The sequence below is a fragment of the Lactuca virosa genome, chromosome 7 (assembly GCF_052849685.1).
Source record: "Lactuca virosa cultivar CGN04683 chromosome 7, Lactuca_virosa_CGN04683_v6, whole genome shotgun sequence".
Classification (NCBI taxonomy): domain Eukaryota; kingdom Viridiplantae; phylum Streptophyta; class Magnoliopsida; order Asterales; family Asteraceae; genus Lactuca; species Lactuca virosa.
Genome location: NC_136432.1, coordinates 224,604,842 through 224,625,572, shown reverse-complemented (window position 1 = coordinate 224,625,572; position 20,731 = coordinate 224,604,842). Strand labels below are relative to the sequence as shown.

Below are 20,731 nucleotides of genomic sequence, written 5' to 3'. Positions count from 1 at the left end.
CACCGATCAGTCTAACTAGTCATTTTACATGGAACTTGGACAACAAACATCACAAGAACCTCAAATAAGAACCAAAATTGTAAAAGAAATTTTTCTAGAACCAAAATTCTTAAAAAAAAAAAACAACTAAACTAAAAGAGTAAAGAGGTAATTTATTTGGGAAAAAATTACAATTCGTTCAAATTTAGGTCCAATCAACACCAATCATAGTACATGAATTGAGCAAGTTTGCAAATAGAAAAGAAAAAGATGAATTTTGCAAGTAGATATTGTTGTGATGTAGTGCCATGTCGTGTGTTAGAACCCTACATTCATAACTTAATTCCCAAAATCTTTATAAAAGATATACCTTTTACAAATTTTCAGATATTGTATAGGATTCTTGATACTTGATTGGAAAACTAATTGGAAACTTATGTTTTAAGTAAAACACATTTTGCAGCCATAACATTTCATTATTTAGTAAGAAAACTACTGCAAACACAAATTGAGCAAATTTGCAAATAATAAGACGAATTCTGATGATATTATAAGGCTAAAGTTCCAAGAAACAGTTGTAAGTAGATATCGATTCCATAGAACAATCCAACTTCATATAGTTTTTTAAATTTTTCTACATATATGAAGCAGAAAAAGTTAAAGATGGAAACTTTGCGTATTCATAACATTAAGAAAGGTAGAAAACTACTTACCTCATATCACTAAGATCTAAGAAGCCTTGACCTTTTCTTCATTCACAACAGAAAGTATTGGCAAACTGCTTAAAAACTCATCAAGTCCTTCAAAGAAACCATTACCTTCAATGTTATCTTCTTCACCTTGCCCTTGACCTCGATTTCCACCAATCATCTTTGAACCAGATTCTTCCCCTTCATTGTTATTAAACTCAACATTCAAATCCAACTTCCCCATTTCTTTTGCAACCCGACCCGATTGTCTTCTTGGGTTACTATTACTAACTACTTCCTTTTTGCTACTCTCTACACTGTTTTGCAGAATCTTTTTCCTCCTTTTTCTAGTTTTCTTAACATGTACACCTTTTGCTTTCCTTTTACGACCTCTCTTCTTCATCTTTTTCACCTTTTTGTTATCGGTGCCCTTCCAATCAAGATCAGAATCGTCGCTAGGTTCTGAGATACCTGTAAAGATATCATCTGTAACATCATCTATGTAGATACGTGGTTCCGAATTTCTTCTTTTCTTTGGCGAACTATCGTTTAGATTGTAATGAACTTGAGGTGAGACATCGTAGAGAGGTGAAATGGATGTCCAATATTTGTTTGTGCCTTTGCCATTGTTGTTCTCGAGGTTTGATATCGAAATCCCTAATGGGAAGGACCCCCAACAACAGAAATAGGCTTCTTGGCCTTCGATTATGGGTGGAGGAGAGGGGACTGGAACTGCTTGAAACGCTCTTTCGCAGTTGCGACAACGGAGGGTGCACTCTGCGTAAACCCTAGGGTATTCGTACATGTATAGACAGTAAGGACACGCAGTCCAAAATGTAGGAGATGATGAATCGATGTTCTCAGAATCTGACTCGGTTACTGTTTCTTTTTCTTCCTCGCTCACATCATTGTTCGTATCAGAATGAGTAGGAGGCTGGACAGGGGTACCATTCTGTTCCAGCGAATCTTGTTGCTGATGATGTTGTTCCTGCTGCGGTTGTGATTGTGGCTGTGTATGTAAAGGCGGCTGTGAATGGGGTGGCGGTTGTGGCCAAGACACTGGGGGTTGCAGCGGTGCTTCAGGAGGAGGAGGCGGCGGAGACCTCGATCGAATACGTGGCTGCGGTTGTGAATGTGGTACCGGTTGTGGCCAAGGCATTGGGGGCTGTGGCGATGCTGCAGGAGGAGGAGGAGGAGGCGGAGGCGGAGACGGAGTCGTCGACTGCATAGGTGGTTGCGGTTGTGGCCAAGACACCGGAGGTTGTGGCGATGCTGCAGGAGGCGGAGGCGGGGACGGAGTCGTCGACTGCATAGGTGGTTGCGGTTGTGAATGCGGCGGCGGTTGTGGCCAAGACACCGGAGGTTGTGCCGATGCTGCAGGAGGAGGAGGCGGCGTCGACGATCGCATAGGTAGCTGCGGCTGAGGAGGTTGTGACGGTGGTCGTAATTGTTGCTGCGGCGTCGACGTAATTTGAAACGGTTGTACCTGAGGTTGAAACAGTTCTTCCTCCTCGCGTTGTTGAAACAATTGCTCCTGCTCACGCACCGGCGATGGCCTAACAGGATTCGATTGTGACATAAAATTGTGCTGTTGATGACTCCGCTGTACCCTAGTTTGAAGAAATGTCCGTTGTTGTTCGACCAATTCCTGTTCATTACCTGACCCCATACGATTGATCGAAAAAAAATTATGTTGATGCTGCTGCTGGTGTTGATGTTGTTGTTGCTGTTGCTGGTGATGGTGTTCGAGGTTAAACCCTATATGATTCATCTCCTGCTGTTGTGGAAAATCAAGCTCCGAATCATACATAGACTTCCGTAAAGGATTCGACAACACAGCCCAAGCATCGTTCACAAGCTGAAACGCTTGATCGGAGTACGGAAACCGGTTTTGGTGAGGGTTTAATGTTACAGCAAGCCGTCGGTACTGATCGGCGATGTGCTCCGTGTCCTGAACAAACCTAACGAGTTGAAGAATCGCGTAATAATCTGGCTGCTGAGTGCCATGGCTTCCGGCGACTCGTTTCTCGGCGGCGAGGAGCGTATCTGCAATTGCTAGGATCTGATCAGCAGCTTCAAGTCTCGGGTCGGATTCTCGTGCTCGGATCGCAAATGTCTTGGATCCTACAAGGTCGTGACCCATGAGCAGTTTCTCGGCGATTCCGATCCACCGTTGCGCCTCCGCCCGTGCTATGAAGCTATGAGGGTCCATGGTTTCTCTCTGAAGCTCAAACTGCAGTTATGGTGGTCGGAGTGGGGGAGGTAAAAGGGTAGCAGAATTTTTTAATATGACGGAAAAGGACATGGCTTTTATGAGGAAAGGTTAGGTACAAACAGAAGAGTTGCAGGGGTATAAATGTCTTTTTGGAAGGTTATGGAGTTAGAATCTAGTGTATCTAAGCGGAGGTCATGCACGTTTAAATTGAATTATTTGCAGCTAATTGACAAGAATAAATGTTGGCGCCAGATGAAAAATGGCTAATTCCAGAAGCAAATCGCTTTGTATGGTTGTACATTATCCACAATTTATTTGTATTCTTACCTTTTCGGTTAAATTTGTACGGACTTTTTAAAATAGATTTGACCTGTGAATCATCATGATTTATACCACGAAAAAGTGAAAATATTATATATTTTAATTTAATATATGATATGAATATAAAAATTTTGTAATTAAATTCTGTGGGACATACTGATATTTTTTTAAACACAAAATTACAAAATAATAAATTAAGTAAACTAATCATTTTTATATTGGTTCATTAAAAAAATAATTTTTTTTTCTCAAAATAACCATTTTTTCCGTTTGGATTAGACCATCCATTATACCCATCACATATCATATATGTGGTGGTGCCACATCAGCACCACATTCCCCTAACATTAACATGAGATGCCTACCACTAAACATGTCACTCTATCTCATTTTTTTTATTTTAATTTAATTCAAAAATCCATTAACACAATAACACATATTTTTTTTAATTAAATTTAATTCAAAAAGACAATAAAACATATATTTTTTTTAAACTAGTTTTTTATTCATTGAAACAAGATTACATTAATTTAAAACAAACAACATAAAATAATAAAAAAAAATAAAAAACCTTAAAAATGCAACCACAAACAACTTAAACTAGTTTTTAATGCTTATTTTTAATCACTAAATTTTGGGCACTCTCTTAATTTTCGCCAAGCTTTGACGTGTTTAAACGGTATGTGTTTCGTGTCTTCATATTGGTGCATGGCCACAATAAACGGGTCCCCTTCGTGTACGTTATTTATAACAAAGTTATAAATACCATTGAATTCAAGACATTTAACCCTCATATCACGATACTTCAAACATATTTAATCAATACTACGACTTTGGCAACCCATTAAATCATGGAAAACGTTTCCAACTTTTATCCAAAAATTAGGAGGCGTTACCGGGTCTTCTGAAGCCGCTACCCATGCTCGTGCTAAGTTCTCTTCTTCATTTTCTGACTAATTCATCCTTTTAGGAGCCATTGGTTTTGGAAGAATGCAAAAGAAGTGTGTGATTTTGTGAGAAAAGAAAGAAGAAATTGTGTGAGTATGTTTAATATAAGTGTGATATTTATAGAAGAAGTTTAATATGTTTGAAAGGTAAAAAAAAGACGTTGCAAAGAAACTAGTCGTTGCAAACCATCGACCAATAACTATTTTCGTTTGATTTCGTGGAACACACAACGGAACATCACGACCACGATCGACCACGACCGGTCGGGATGGTGTGCACGGTCGTGGTCGTGGTCCACGTATACCACAAGCCATCTCGTGGTAAGTATACCATACGACCTTATATGGATCCAACCCGGCTCATTCAATATATTATGGAATGCCCATTCCAGCTCATTACGACATGTTTCATAGCACAAACTACAATACTTTATTGTAGTTTTTTATTCTCACACATTCCGAAACACAAACTACAAACTCATTCTGATACATTTAAGACCCTTCTACAAATTTTGAACTAAACAATCATTGAAGATATTGTCACACCCTCCCCGGCCAATGGCGGTAAATGCCTAGTGGTGACAGTATAAGTATTGCCCAATCACAGAGCGCCAATCATTTACGAAATCTACAAGTCTTCATGTCGATAACCCTTTTTTGACTTGATCTCTTACTCCTTCCTAGGAACACATGCGTTTTTTGGAAACGTCAACATGATGTTGGTGAGTGCACAAGTTTGTATAGTTTTATAGTTTTCGGCTTTTATTGGGTTATATTATTTTAAGAATCTTTTTTCTTTCAGATAAACTTTTCGTAAAGTATTTTATTAATCTTAACTTACTATCTTTTAGGATATCTAGCGATCCTATCTTATTATCTTCCAGGATATCTAACGATCCTATCTTAATATTTTATTATGATTTTTATCTAATCCCAACGTATTTTATTTATCATTCTAAGGCGTCCCTAATGGTAGTCATACCTTAAGGTGATCTAATGTATTACCATGAGCCCCCATAATCGACGTTGTTTGACTAATTGTGCCCCGCCACGACGCTTCATCGGACGTCGAATAGTGAATAATAAGAAAGTTATCCTATCATGATTGTAGCTAGCAATCGCTAGTGGGGTTGTCAGACCCCGTATAGATCTATACATATCTTTCTAGATCTGATTAACGATCATAGGTATCTGGGGAATGCCGAATTTAATCAATGCATTTGGATAAATTAATAATTCACTAACACATTGACCTTAGGTATTTATCTTTTATCTTTTATCTAAATCCTTCCTAAGGATTTTCTATAATTATTGCAATATAAGTATTTTATCTTATATTTGATAGTTATAATTTTTTATCTTAATCATTCCTAGGGATTTTCTATAACTATCACAATATAATCTTTTATCTTATATTTGCTAATTATAATCTTTAATCTCATAATTACTTTGTATATATATATATATATATATATACCTGATTATGGTTATTTTAAAACAAGATATTTTGGCAGAGTAACAACTAAGTACATTGCATATCCTTATATTTGACCAGCATAACTTCTAGATACTACGTTATCCTAGGAGATTTGGCCATTATAATATCTAGGTATTATCTTTTTCTAGACTTCTGGGCATCATATCTCTTAGGCATAATATCATAGCTTAACACTAGACATAGTATCTAGAGCTATGTTATCCTAAGGCTTTTTAGCTTTACAAAATGATTTGATATTTATAACGATAAATATATTTTGATAAAATCATTTGATAAGCATGTATTCCCCCCGTAAAACGTTTAAAATAGTGAAAGTAGGGGTCGTGTACTCACCCTAGCGGCGTATTCTGAAGTATCTGAACCATTTCATCCGAAGCTTCGTGACATCAAGAGGATTTCCAGAACGACTTGAGAGGTGTAAAGAGAGTGTTTGAGATGAGGAAAATCAGAAAGTTTGCACCTTTATTTATAGGGGTTGTGTGTGTGGCACACTTCATGCGCGACATGCACTTACTTCGTGGCTCCATCCAGAGATTGCCATGTGTCACACTTACGATAGTCCACGTCACCCTAATCTTTAACGAATCTGGGTGTCAGGTGTGCGTGTCGTGCATGACACACACCGGGCATGACACACACATGGCGTGCACGCCTAAGTCTTTTATAAAAATTCATATCTTCCTTATATGAATTTTGTTTCTTATCCTCTTTATATATTTGTGTAGCTCTCTACTAGTACTACAACTTTCTTGAAGGTCGCGTTGTCAAATTTTGACTTTCGTTTTTAACTCGTATTTTATATTTTTCTAAAACTCGTATCTCCTTCATACGAACTCCGTTTTTTGACCTTTTTTATTTCAAAGTCCTTATCTCACGGGTTACTACGTTTTTCCTTTTAGTGACATTAGTCGAAACTCAACCGATCTCTATACGTTATTTTGACGCTAATAGCGTTATCAACCCGGTTGGTTTTTACCTTTATAAAAATCATAACTCCTTCAATCAGAATCGGATTTTTGCAACGCTTATATCCTCGGAATCACTTTGTTGTGTACTTTCCAAATACACTACCTATCGTATAACTTTTTGGTCATTCATTTTTAACCATATTATCCTTATCTAACTGAAAATTTCTTTCACTATCATCTAACTGATCATATTTTCCTTTAATATGAAGATTCTATCATTATCATCGGTTTATGATAATCTTTAGTAACAATTGGTGATGGGAAATTCCCAATTGTTACACTCTTCCCCTGTTTTAGGAATTTCATCCTCGAAATTCATACCTTATGGTATTCTTATTTAGGGAGACTGGTTACTTAATCATGAAGTCGATTCATTTTTCCTACTTATTGGGATAACTAAATTTTCTTTTTAGTTATCTACTTCTAATTCTTCAAATTTATCATTAGCACCTGATATTTGTCTTTTGAAATCATATTTGATCTTATTCTTATTTTACACCAATAGGAAAACCAAATTTCTTATCTTAATATATATATATATATATATATATATATATATATATATATATATATATATATATATAGGCTTAGGTTATTCTATTAAAACTAATTATTGTGTTATTGTATGCATAAATGTGGGCCAATCATTTTACTTATTTTAAGAAAGTGATTAACTCATATTATTGAATTAAAAATAATTGAAAAATACCATCCAATTTAACTAGAAGGGTATCTTAGTCAATTAATACATATTTAATAAAAGAAATTTGCATATTTTAAGGGATCATAGATTCTATTAATTTTAAAAATCCGAATTTTAATAATTATAAGGTTTTTAATTCGGACATTCTGACAGAATATGTTTATGAATATATTCAAAAATAAAAAGATTCTTGAACCGTAAATAATAAAAATATTTTTGAACCTATTTCTTGATCATGAATTTAAAAACTTCTTGTAGAATAACAAATTCTTGAACAATCAATTGAAGAATAAAAACAAAAAATACATTATTTCTTATAGAATACGGGTAACAATTGTTAAGAATTACATTTATTGTTAAAGAATAAAACTAAAAAACTTTCAAAACGGGAAAGAAAACATCAAAAATCTAACAACGACTAATACATTCTAAAAGAATAATGTGGTTCGTTTCAATTTTGTGGTCCGTTTTTCAAGCATCAACTTCTGTGATTCCAACAGAATTGGAATTCGTGATTCCATTCCAACAGAATTGGAATTCGTGATTCCATTCAAATAGAATTGGAATCTCACCAATATCATCCATTGAATCATCTACATAAACATACTTGATACCTTTTCAGAATTCAACCTTGTCAAGATCCTGCAATGTCCACATAAATGAAGTGTTAAATCAGAAAAAAAAACATAAATTGAAATATGAATCAATTCATAAAATGCAGCCAATAAACTGCTCATTCTGATATGTATATTAGTCCCAAATAAAATCAATTTCCCAACAACGATTGTTAATGAGGAACTTTCCATCCCAACTAACACACACCAAGACAAAATGATTAATACACAGAAGATTTGAAGAGAATTATTACGACCAAGAACAACAAATTAGCGGTGATGACGAAATCAATATCACCATGAATCATGTTAATGAGGAACTTTCCATGGCTTCTTTGACTATTTCTCCCTGAATAACGAATTAAAATCAGAAAATATATATACTCCATTCACAATGAAGCTCACACAGATTACATTGCATCACTATGTGAAAACACAAACACTAATGACACATAAATATAATTACTTTGTCTGGCTTTTCATCGAATACCTGGAGTGCAGGTTTGGTGCACAATCACAAATTATCAATAACAAAATCAAACGTGACCATTTGAAGGAGGAGACGATGGCATCTGATAAGTTTGACCACATTCAGTAATAAATATCAACAACTTCACATCGACAATTCAATAAAGAGGTGGAAAATAGGAATTGGGTTGAATCGACAAAAAGAGGCGATTACCTGATGGTGAATGCGATCTCATGCCAATGGAGGAAAGGGATTAGATTCACATTTTATTTACCTATTGATTGTGTGTGTGTGCGCGAAAACAGCAGAACCACCGATTGGAAGCAGCTATTGATCGGAAGCAGCGAACAGGAGGAAGCAGCGATCGTATCTTTGTTCTGTTTTGGAGCTAGGGTTACGAATGGGATAGAATACAATTTGTTTATTGTTTTAAAAAGGAATAAAGGTAGGTCAAAGTATTTACCATAATTATAGGAGTGTATTTGTAGAAATTATTTATCAAATTACTAAATTACCCTTATTTATTTGTTTGATTATTTATTTATTTTTTAAATATTGATTGACCTACATTTATGCATACAATAATACAATAATTAGTTTAAACAAATGAACCTAGCTCTCTCTCTCTCTCTCTCTCTCTATATATATATATATATATATATATATATATATATATATATATATATATATATATATATTAAAATTTGTTGTAATTTTTGGGATGTTATAAAGGAAATATTGAATGTTAGAATAAGGAGTTTCAGGAAAAAGCTCGATAGGAATAAATATGTTTAAACATTGGCATATGAAACCCTTGTAGTTGTACTCAACATATATATATATATATATATATATATATATATATATATATATATATATATATATATATATATATATAATGCCATTGTTTAAACATATTTATTCCTATCGAGCTTTTTCCTGAAACTCCTTATTCTAACATTCAATATTTCCTTTATAACATCCCAAAAATTACAACAAATTTTAAACTTTTCAAAACAACTCATTTACTAAAAGAAGTGTTTACAAAACCATTGTTTCCAAAACCTTATTTAAAATTAGAGTCTCCCAAAATCCAATCAGTTGTAAAACCAAGGATGTGTATGGTCACGTCTTCACCTCGCCACAGTCCTCTGAAGTACCTGAAACAAAACTGAAACTGTAAGCCAACGCTTAGTGAGTTCCCCCGGAGTACCACCACGACAACATAACAAATAACAGCATGCACTGGGTCCACGACTAAAAGGTTGGATTACCCATGAGCCCACAATATGAGTCTGGCTTGCGTAACGGGCCCACATCTCATATTTGGCTTGCTCCTGAGTCCAAAACATAATTGGATTGCCCTCGGGCCCACAACTTATTGTTGGATTAGGTGTCTAAGCCCATAACTATATTTGGTATGTACTTGACCCGATTGTAGCATGGTCCTTTTGGGTTGCCTTCACACTGGTGACTAGACAAGATGACTGTTGAGGAAAGATGATGATTTATTATTAAGAATAATAAATTGGGGAATAAATATGATTTATTAATATATTATATGAATAATATATTAATTTGGAATCATATTATTAATTAGTATTTAATCAGAAATTAATTTGGAATTAATTTTGGGATTAAAGGACCTGGTTAAAAGTACAAGGACTGTTTTGTAATTGTTTGATACTTGAGACTTTGGGCCATTGGATCATCTTTATTAGGGCTAGGTCGAAAATCCTAGAAGGATCTAGGAGTTTTCGTCCGAGGGCCTAATGAAAGGAGGTCCATGGACTTGCTTAGGCCCTAAGCTAAGGGATTAGGGTTTCCACCCTGAAACCCTAGCTAGCCTCAAGTATAAATAGACCCCCTAGGCTCTAGATTTCGTCCAACCCTTGGAGAAACCCTAGAAGAGCCGTTTTTGGAGCAAGCTACCCTTTCTCATCTCTCTCATATTCATCCTCTCAATCAAGTGTGTTTGTGAGCCATTAGAGGTACTACATTTGTGGTACTTGTTCTCAAGAGCAAAGGAACTTCAAGATTTAGTTGTTATTCCTATATAGCAACAAAGGTATGTCATCTAATCCTTTTGTTTATGTATTTCGAAATTATTAGATGCATATTAGGGTTTCCTCTTGTGTTCATAAGTTGTGTGGCTAATAGTGCAAAAAATAGATCCAAACTAGGGTTGCATGCACACATAGGATTGTTTGTATATGTGACATCCCCATTTTCACGGCCAGAAAAGACCGATTTGTTTATGCTTTATTTTGAAAATCAGAGTAACCTTTTAAAGAAAAGTTTTGTGGAATTTGTTCCCAGAAAAAACATGAGAAATACGTTATGAAATCATTTCCGAAGAAATGTAATTTTATTCATTTTCAAAACATTGGGATACCATCGTCAATACAGAAACATAAGCATAAACAAAACTTACATTTATTTACACTAGTGATCTACATCTCTTTTAAATCTCTCAGTGTAATGTAGCTTCATATCGACACCTGTGATATAAATAAGCTTGAGTGGGTCAGGTTGGGAAACCCGGTGAGTAGATAGGGTTTTCAACCCACAATAATTTAATTATTATGTTTAAACATCAAACAATCAACCCAATTACCCATCCCCATTATCTTCCTTACTCTAAAGGTCTACCCTAAGAGTCATCTATCCTGCATTCGTTCATTCCGAAGTACATTGCTTCCAGGGTTTATATGACAGACACTAAGTCCATAGCTGCCAATGCTCGTTCGTAAAGCACTAATTCCATAGCTGCTAAAGTTCATTCATCGGGTACTAAATCCATAGCTACTGGTGTTTACCTAATAGGTACTAAGTCCATAGCTACCAACGTTTATCTATCAGGTACTAAGTCCATAGCTACCAACGTTTATCTAATAGGTACTAAGCCCATAGCTACCAACGTTTATCTATCAGGTACTAAATACATAGCTACCAGCGTGATGATTCCAAATTCGGGCAGCGCTTCGCTTCTAACTTGTCAAAGTGATGATTCCAAATTCATATCTATGTGTAAGATGAAAGTAAGTATGCATTCACTTGTCAAAGTGATGCTTCCAAATTCGGGCAGCGCTTCGCTTCTAACGATTCTATTTTCCTTCGACGAAACCTAACATTATTATCGCTAAGTTTTAGTCTAATCTTTATTGCAACTAATTATTAGTCTAGATTCATCATTAACTCAAAGTCTACTTCATGATCTATCAAGTAAGGAACAACCAGGTAGGATCATATCGGAGGTAGGGTCCGTTTGGTATACGAAGTATACTGTTTGTAAATCCCACTGTAAACACCTCACTAAATCACATCCTAGACATCATCCCCGTAAGTAGATCAATCAGTATAACGACTTGGAATCAATGATAAATCATGTTTATAAGTTCATAATAACGATAATGAACTTAAACATAAGTTATACTTAAAGTAGGGTAAGCATAACTCACTTACAACGAGTTTTTATTAAAAACCGGGTTTTGCTGGAGCAGCGTTTCCAGCCGAAAATCTCTTCTTCTCGGAGCCGTCGGACGCTCCGGGGCTTCCGCCTCGTGCTAGGGAGGTTCCCTAGGCTATTCCGGGGGTTTCGGGGCTAGAGAGAGGTTCTAGAGAGAAAGGGAAGTGATGGGAGGTGTGAGGAAGAATAGAGGCTTCACCTCTTATTTATAGGGGGCTGGAGGGTCACTCATGTCGTGAGTTTTATGATGCTCACGTCGTGAGCCAGCTTGGGCTCCAAGTCTGAGCTTGGTGCTGACACGTGGCATCACACATAGGGTGGAAATCAGCCGACTTTCAAAAATTCATAACTTTCGCATACAAGCTCCATTTTCGACGTCTTTATATCCACGTGTAGGTAAAAATAAGATCTACAACTTTCATTTTGACTCCGTCGGCTAATTCTCGACCGATCTTAAATTTAACAGTACGAGGAGATTATACTGTTAAATGTCCGCGTAAAATTCGTAACTTCTTCATACGGACTCCGTTTTCGTCTGTATTTTTATCGTTGAGTTCCTATTAATGAGATCTTAAATTCTCATTTAGGTTGCGTTGGCCAAAAACCGCTCGATCTAAAATTCGAATTCCGGGCTGTGCACTGCTATGCCAAATCTTAGAAAAATCATAACTTCCTCATACGAAGTCAGATTTGGACGTTCTTTTTATGCACGCTCTCGGTTTAACGTATACTAAGACTTTTTTTTAGATTGCTAAGGCTAAAAAGTCCTCTATCGTAAATTTACTATTTACGTCACACAGCGTCGTGCCGGTTTTGTCGCGAAACTTCGACGGGCCATAACTTCTTCGTTATAACTCGGATTTCGGCGTTCTTTATATGTACGGAACCCTTGTAACATATAATACAACTTGGTTAAGATTACTAATTCTAAATAATCTTCCATCAAAAACTCATTTTTGATGCTTATTGTCTCTAAATTGACTAGCCCGAATCTGCGGACGTTACAATTATCTCCCCCTTAGGATGATTACGTCCCGGAATCATCAACAAAACATGACTTATACAATGACTCCATACGTTATATCTTCATCATAGGTAATTAATCGTAACTTCTATGTTCCTTTGAATGGATATCTATCTCTTGGACTTCTTACTATATACGGTGCTCGATCTTGCACCCGCTCTTCATACTATGTTGTAACCTTCGAGTTACAAACTCAATACTTATTGGAGACTCCTTCTTCTTCTTAATGAACTTAAGATAAGTTATCTAATTACTACAATGGACCGATGTGTCATATTCTAATGACCTATCATCGTGTGATGCAACGTTTAGACTCGAGTCTCTTAGAGTCAAATTCCAGAATGAAATATACCTTCCTTCATGTTCTAATGTGATATAATCACCTTGTAGCATTTCTAGCTACAAGTTTCTTACTCTAACAACGATCACAATCGCTTTGATTATCTTTCACTTCAATCTGTTGGCTTAAGTCGGATGCTACATCAAACTTGGTTCTCTGAACCACGTAATATACTCATCGTAGTCGGACTCAATTTGATATGACCACTAGGGTCAGAATAACAATCATCTTCTTAGTCATTACCGAAACGATGGTAATGACATTTATGAACAAAACAGAATCAATTACTAGCTTCTTGGTAACCTTGTGACTTTCCCTGATCCAAGTGTGAGTCCTGTGTTTCCGGTAGTATAGGCCTCTACTACCATTCACACCTACTCATACTCGTCCCAAGTATTGTCTCGCAGTTTTCCAAGTCATTATCACAAAAACAATTTTAACACATACAAATGTGTCCAAACAATCACAAAATTTCCCCTAAACTCTATTATGACTTCTTCCACGCGTATCTTCAATCATTAATTCGGCTTCAACTAAGTTGGTGGTGGAAATTCCATACGATGGGACAACCCTGGGAATTACGCCAATCATTCCGCCAATCGAAGGTGTAGTTCGGACGTACCGTACTCCTCTAAACGTACTACCTGACATATTCTAAAGGCAAGATACCACTCATACGATATCTTCCAATAGAAGTCATTCACTATCATAAGCCTTTTCTTTTCCTCTATTTACTCAGTTCTCTACGAGTCTTCACCATGATGCTTTGTTCACGGAAGCATGCGTTTAGTGCATCGAGACGAGAATATAGATAGAGAAGGTTTAGACGCGTAATCCTTCTTATTACTCCGAAAAATTAAATGCCAGTTCTAATATCGTAATTAAACGTTTAGAAATCTGAACACATAAAATTTCCAGATCCGGTCGGCAACAGACCATAGATCCGATCAAACGATAGCATAAAGCATTACAAATTATTTAGCACATAAAAGAATTTTGGGCATCTTCCCTAATTAAGCTAGTGTTTGTGTCTATTCAGGTGCACTTCCTAAAAAAATATATTAGACACACTCCTCACGATCATCGCTTAGCATTCTAAGTTTAAGTCTAGAAATAAATCCTTATTCCTAGTTCGCTTAAACTAATGCTCTGATACCAACTGTGACATCCCCGTTTTCACGGCCAGAAAAGGCCGATTTGTTTATGCTTTATTTTGAAAATCAGAGTAACCTTTTAAAGAAAAGTTTTGCGGAATTTGTTCCCAGAAAAAACATGATAAATATGTTATCAAATCATTTCCGAAGAAATGTAATTTTATTCATTTTCAAAACATTGGGATACCATCGTCAATACAGAAACATAAGCATAAACAAAACTTACATTTATTTACACTAGTGATCTACATCTCTTTTAAATCTCTCAGTGTAATGTAGCTTCATATCGACACATGTGATATAAATAAGCTTGAGTGGGTCAGGTTGGGAAACCTGGTGAGTACATAGGGTTTTCAACCCACAATAATTTAATTATTATGTTTAAACATCAAACAATCAACCCAATTACCCATCCCCATTATCTTCCTTACTATTAAGGTCTACCCTAAGAGTCATCTATCCTGCATTCGTTCATTCCGAAGTCCATTGCTTCCAGAGTTTATATGACAGACACTAAGTCCATAGCTGCCAATGCTCGTTCGTAAAGCACTAATTTCGTAGCTGCTAAAGTTCATTCATCGGGTACTAAATCCATAGCTACCAGTGGTTACCTAATAGGTACTAAGTCCATAGCCACCAACGTTTATCTATTAGGTATTAAGTCCATAGCTACCAGCGTTTATCTAATAGGTACTAACCCCATAGCTACCAACGTTTATCTATCAAGTACTAAGTCCATAGCTACCAGAGTTTATTCAAGAGGTACTAAGTCCATAGCTACCAATGTTTATCTATCAGGTACTAAGTCCATAGCTAACAGCGTTTATTCAATATGCACTAAGTCCATAGCTGCCAATGTTCACTCATATCATCTTTCATCTCTCATCATCCATATGCACACGTAGCACGTAATTTATATAAAATACTTCATATCTATGTGTAAGATGAAAGTAACTATGCACTCACTTGTCAAAGTGATGATTCCAAATTCGGGCAGCGCTTCACTTCTAATGATTCTATTTTCCTTCGACGAAACCTAACATTATTATCGCTAAGTTTTAGTCTAATATTTATTTCGACTAATTATTAGTCTAGATTCATCATTAACTCAAAGTCTACTTCATGATCTATCAAGTAAGGAACGACCAGGTAGGATCATATCGGAGGTAGGGTCCGTTTGGTATACGAAGTATACTGTTTGGAAATCCCACTTTAAACACCTCACTAAATCACAGCCTAGAAATCATCCCTGTAAGTAGAACAATCAGTATAACGACTTGGAATCAGTGATAAATCGTGTTTATAAGTTCATAATAACGATAATGAACTTAAACATAAGTTATACTTAAAGTAGGGTAAGCATAACCCACTTACAACGGGTTTTTATTAAAAACCGGGTTTTGCTGGAGAAGCGTTTCCAAGCCGAAAACCTCTTCTTCTCAGAGCCGTCGGGCGCTCCGAGGCTTCCGCCTCGTGCTAGGGAGGTTCCCTAGGCTTTTCGGGGGGTTTCGGGGATAGAGAGAGGTTCTAGAGAGAGAGGGAAGTGATGGGAGGTGTGAGGAAGAATGGAGGCTTCACCTATTATTTATAGGGGGCTGGAGGGTCACTCATGTCGTGAGTTTTATGATGCTCACGTCGTGAGCCAGCGGTGCTGACACATGGCATCGCACACAGGGTGGAAATCAGCCGATTTTCAAAAATTGATAACTTTCGCATACGAGCTCCGTTTTCGACGTTATTTATATCCACGCATAGGTAAAAAGAAGATCATCTTTTATTTTGACTTTGTTGACTAATTCTTGACCGATCTTAAATTTAAAAGTACGAGGAGATTATACTGTTAAATGTCCGCGTAAAATTCGTAACTTCTTCATACGGACTCTGTTTTCGTCTGTCTTTTTATCGTTGAGATCCTATTAATGAGATCTTAAATTATCATTTAGGTTGTGTTGGCCAAAAACCGCTCGATCTAAAATTCGAATTCCGGGCTGTGCACTGCTATGTCAAATCTTAGAAAAATCATAACTTCCTCATACGAAGTCAGATTTGGACGTTCTTTTTATGCACGCTCTTGGTTTAATGTATACTAAGACTTTTTTTTAGATTGCTAAGGCTAAAAATTCCTCTATTGTAAATTCACTATTTACGTCACACAGCGTCGTGTCGGTTTTGTCGCGAAACTTCGACGAGCCATTACTTCTTCGTTATAACTCGGATTTCGGCGTTCTTTATATGTACGGAACCCTTGTAACATATACTACAACTTGGTTAAGATTACTCCATCTAAATTGTGACAACCCGAAACTTTGTCCGTTTCCGTTACGCGGTTTCCGTTAATAAAATTTCGAATTCATTAACTTTTCCGTCAAACTTCTTGGTTTAGAAAATAATCTAGTTATTTATATAATTAAATTATTTACGAGTCGGAACCAAAAATCGCGCGGAAACCCGAATATCTCGAAAAATCAAGCAAATCTGGCCTAAGTGAGTTTACAACTGTAAACCCGTTTACGGCCGTAAACCCGTTTACGGCCAGCAAAGGGTGGACCCCCCACCACCGACCACAAAACCCCTATAAATACGAGACCTCCACCTTCATTTGAACATTTCTGGCCAAAAACTCTCTCCTTCTCTCTCTAAGAACCTTGACCGTAAACACCTAAGAACACCTTCAAACTTCGGAAAACATCGAGAAACACCGTTTGGAGTCACTTCGGAACGTCTGGAAACGCTTATCTCTTCGAAATCAGCACCATTGTTCTTGAGTTTACGGTCCATCTTCAAAGACCGTAAACACTGTTCTTGAGTTTACGGTCCAAGCCTTCAAAGACCGTAAACCCTGTTCTTGAGTTTACGGCCGTACACTCACCAAGCCTTCAGAAACCGTAAACCCCAGTTTACGACCGTAAACCCCGTTCACGGCCGTAAACTGTCTATTGACCGTAAACCCTAGTTTACGACCGTAAACACCTTTTAAGTGGTGCTTTTGGCTGAAAACCCACTTTCATCGATTCGATCAAGTCCCGGTAACATTCCTCAACCGAATACAAGTGTCCCTCTAACACTTTATCTAACGAAATCACTAATTTAGATACATATATGTATTTATTTGATAATAGGATTCCGTTACGTGTCACGTGCAACAACTCGAGGATCTTCATTTCAGTCAACGCTTTCCCACAACGACTGTGAGTTCATACCCCTACATTTTCCGTATTTTTAATGTTTTCAGGGGGGGAATACAAGCTAAACATAAATGTTTTCAAAACTTATGCAAATCTCATACTTTAACCCTTTTGTACTGTGTTGAGCATAAGGGACGTTTTCACAAAAAATTGCATAGTTTTCCGGACACGCTATTCACTATACATGCAAACTATAATCGGTATAGTTTGGAATTTTCTAAACATAACGAGTACAGAAACTTTCACTACTAAACATATGCACTAAGACAGAAATAGTTTACAGTTACATCACTACTTTATCATGGCTTTCATAACTGTAAGTATCACAATATACGGATTTTCACTACGATAGAACGCTACTACACTACATGTAAACTAGATTGTACGATACTGTGAGGCGCTACTTCACTACTGTACCCTTAGGTGTACAGGGATAAATCCTACCACTGTATAACCAGAGTCTCCTGGAGGGAGAGCGTGAGATTTGTGAATAGATCTATTCGGGACTGACAACCCCACATCTGGACTGCTAGCTACAGTTAGGCGGGCACGCCTGAGATGTACAAATGTCATTTAACTCGACGCCTGAAGAACGTTGGAAAGGTCTCTAGTCATATCAAGCATGGTTATACGACTCACATTATGTATAAATCGCCTTTAGTTTACAACCTGACACTCTTCAACAATTTTATTTTTACTAAATAAAACTGATACACGCTACGTATACTGGTTAAAGCCAGGGTTTTCAAACAAAACCGATTATGCACTGGTTTCACCTACAAAATACTTATACTTCATGATTAGTTTTAGCTAGTCACATGAGGTAGTATTTTCACATATCACTATAGTTTTCAGTAACGAACATTCATGGTTTTATACGAAATCGATAACGCTACCTTTTCACTAAAGAAAATATCGGATTTTCTTGGAAACATACAAATATTCATGGTTTATTACAGAACTGATAACACTACATTTTCACTAAGGAAAATATCGGATTTTGTTGAAACTATACAAATATTTTCTGAACTCATCAACGATTTTCACTACAAACCACCGCTTATGAACTCACCAGCTTTATGATGATACTCTTTCAAACTGCTTGTATTCTCAGGAAATCAGTAGACAGGTACTTGCTGGATTTTCGAGGAACTGGAGCAATAAGAGTTTTATGTTTATACTATACAAAGCTATTGGATGTAATTCAAACAAAGTTTCAGACAACGTTTCAAACTGATGTAAACATTTTTTTTTTGTATTCACTGTACTGGTTGTGTTGCTATGATTGCTATTATTCATTGGTTGTGATGCTACACATGACGTCCTCCGCCCCGGAACGTTTTCGCCATCGGTTTCGGGGTGTGACAGATTGGTATCAGAGCCCTTGTTTATAGCGAACTAGTATACCGAACCTTACGTGGTATACAACTATAAACACTAAGGGGCCTAAGTGCTCTACGCTAAAAGTATACTTTCAAAAATATAAGTATTTTTATAAAAGTATACGAGCATGCATACATAACAAAGTTTGTGTCACTAGTAGAACAAAACAAAGAGTATTTGGATGTTGGAACGCTGGGGTTAAACCTGGGCAGTTATGTAATCATGTCTAGGGTGAATATAGCCTGATCAACTATATTCAGTCGAGACATGACCAACATGTGCTTGGGAGTGACTGTGGTGTCACAGCAGGCCTAAAACTTACCAAAAATCATCTCGCATAAAATACTATAGGAGTATTTTCGCTAGAGCCAAACTCAGTATACAGATTCACTCTAAGTGTTGCTAGCTTTTCTCCCTTAAGCGATAACTTACTTGCGTTAGTAACCTTTCTGTGCTTATAGCTCGGTAGTATACTTTTATTATCAGGATGAGATATATCTTGTTTTATATATCTCGAGGACTTACCGTCCTCTTCTTCCTGACTGTTTTCTAGAACGAGATGCCTCCTCGACCAAGACCCATCAGAAGGAACAACGACACTCCGCCACCACCACCACCTCCTCAGTTCGACCCTGTCATGTTTCAGGCAGCAGTTACCGCCGCCGTGGCTGCAGCAATGGCACAAGTGAATGCTGGTGGGGCTGGAGGTGGAACCGACCCATAGAGACCAGGTGGAAGTCAGGGACATCAAAAAGAATGTTCCTACAAGGACTTCATGACTGCAAAACCCAAGTCCTTTGACGGAAATGGAGGTGTCATCGCCCTGACTCGATGGTTCGAGAAGATCGAATTCAACTTCGAAATTTGCGTTTGTTCTGAAGTAAACAAGGTGAAGTTCGCCGACAGAGTCTTGACCTGGTGGAATGGTCGAGTCAAAACCCTAACCCTGCCAGTGGCTAACGCCATGGGTTGGGAAAGACTGAAGGAGCTCATGCTCGCTGAGTACTGCCCAAGGGGCGAAGTGCAAAAGTTGGAACACGAACTCTGGAACCTGAAGATGAAGGGTTCCGACATCGCTGCCTACACCGCGAGATTTTGTGATCTGGCTCTCCTCTATCCGGGAATGGTCACCCCGGAAAGCAAGAAAATCGAAAGGTACATTTGGGGACTGACACAACCAACAAAGGGGAATGTCTTGGCTGCTAGACCGATTACTTTTGAAAGCGCCAAGGATCTGGCACAGACTCTGAGCGATCATGGAATCGATCTGGATGAGGTGGCAGCTGTCTCCGAGCCACAAAAGGAAAGCGGTGGGAAGAAGAAGAAGTTTGGTAACAAACGAAAGGGTCAGTCTTCACAGGAGCCCTCCAAGAAACAACAAACAGTGGCAGTTCATGCTGTTACTGCTCCTGCTGCTGCTCCCACTGCTGTTCCAGCCACCCAATCTCCTACCGGTGGTTATGCTGGAAAACTACCCCTGTGCAACAAGTGTAACTTCCATCATCACGGACCCTGTCGTGAGTTGAGTTGCAACAGTTGTGGAAAGAAAGGACACACAACTCGATACTGCAAGGTGCCAACCCAACCAACCAACCAGGCTCCGGGAGCGAGCGCTGGTTAATCTTGTTATGGATGTGGAGAGGGTGGACACTTCAAGAGAAACTGCCCCAAGACAACAACTGGTGGCAATACAGGGAGAGTTCTGGTGATGGGCCAGGAGGAAGCAGTTGCTGATCCTACCGTTGTTACGGGTACGTTCCTCCTTGACAACTC

At 37.5% G+C, this 20,731-nt stretch overlaps 1 protein-coding gene across 1 annotated transcript; it reads right to left on the bottom strand.

The window, feature by feature from the left end:
* Nucleotides 1–496: 496 nt before the first annotated feature.
* Nucleotides 497–3,010, bottom strand: LOC145124588 (uncharacterized). The gene has a single exon (XM_079059996.1). The coding sequence runs from the start codon at nt 2,878–2,880 to the stop codon at nt 709–711; it is 2,172 nt and encodes a 723-aa protein (XP_078916122.1). The 5' UTR covers nt 2,881–3,010; the 3' UTR covers nt 497–708.
* Between the last annotated feature and the right edge of the window lie 17,721 nt (nt 3,011–20,731).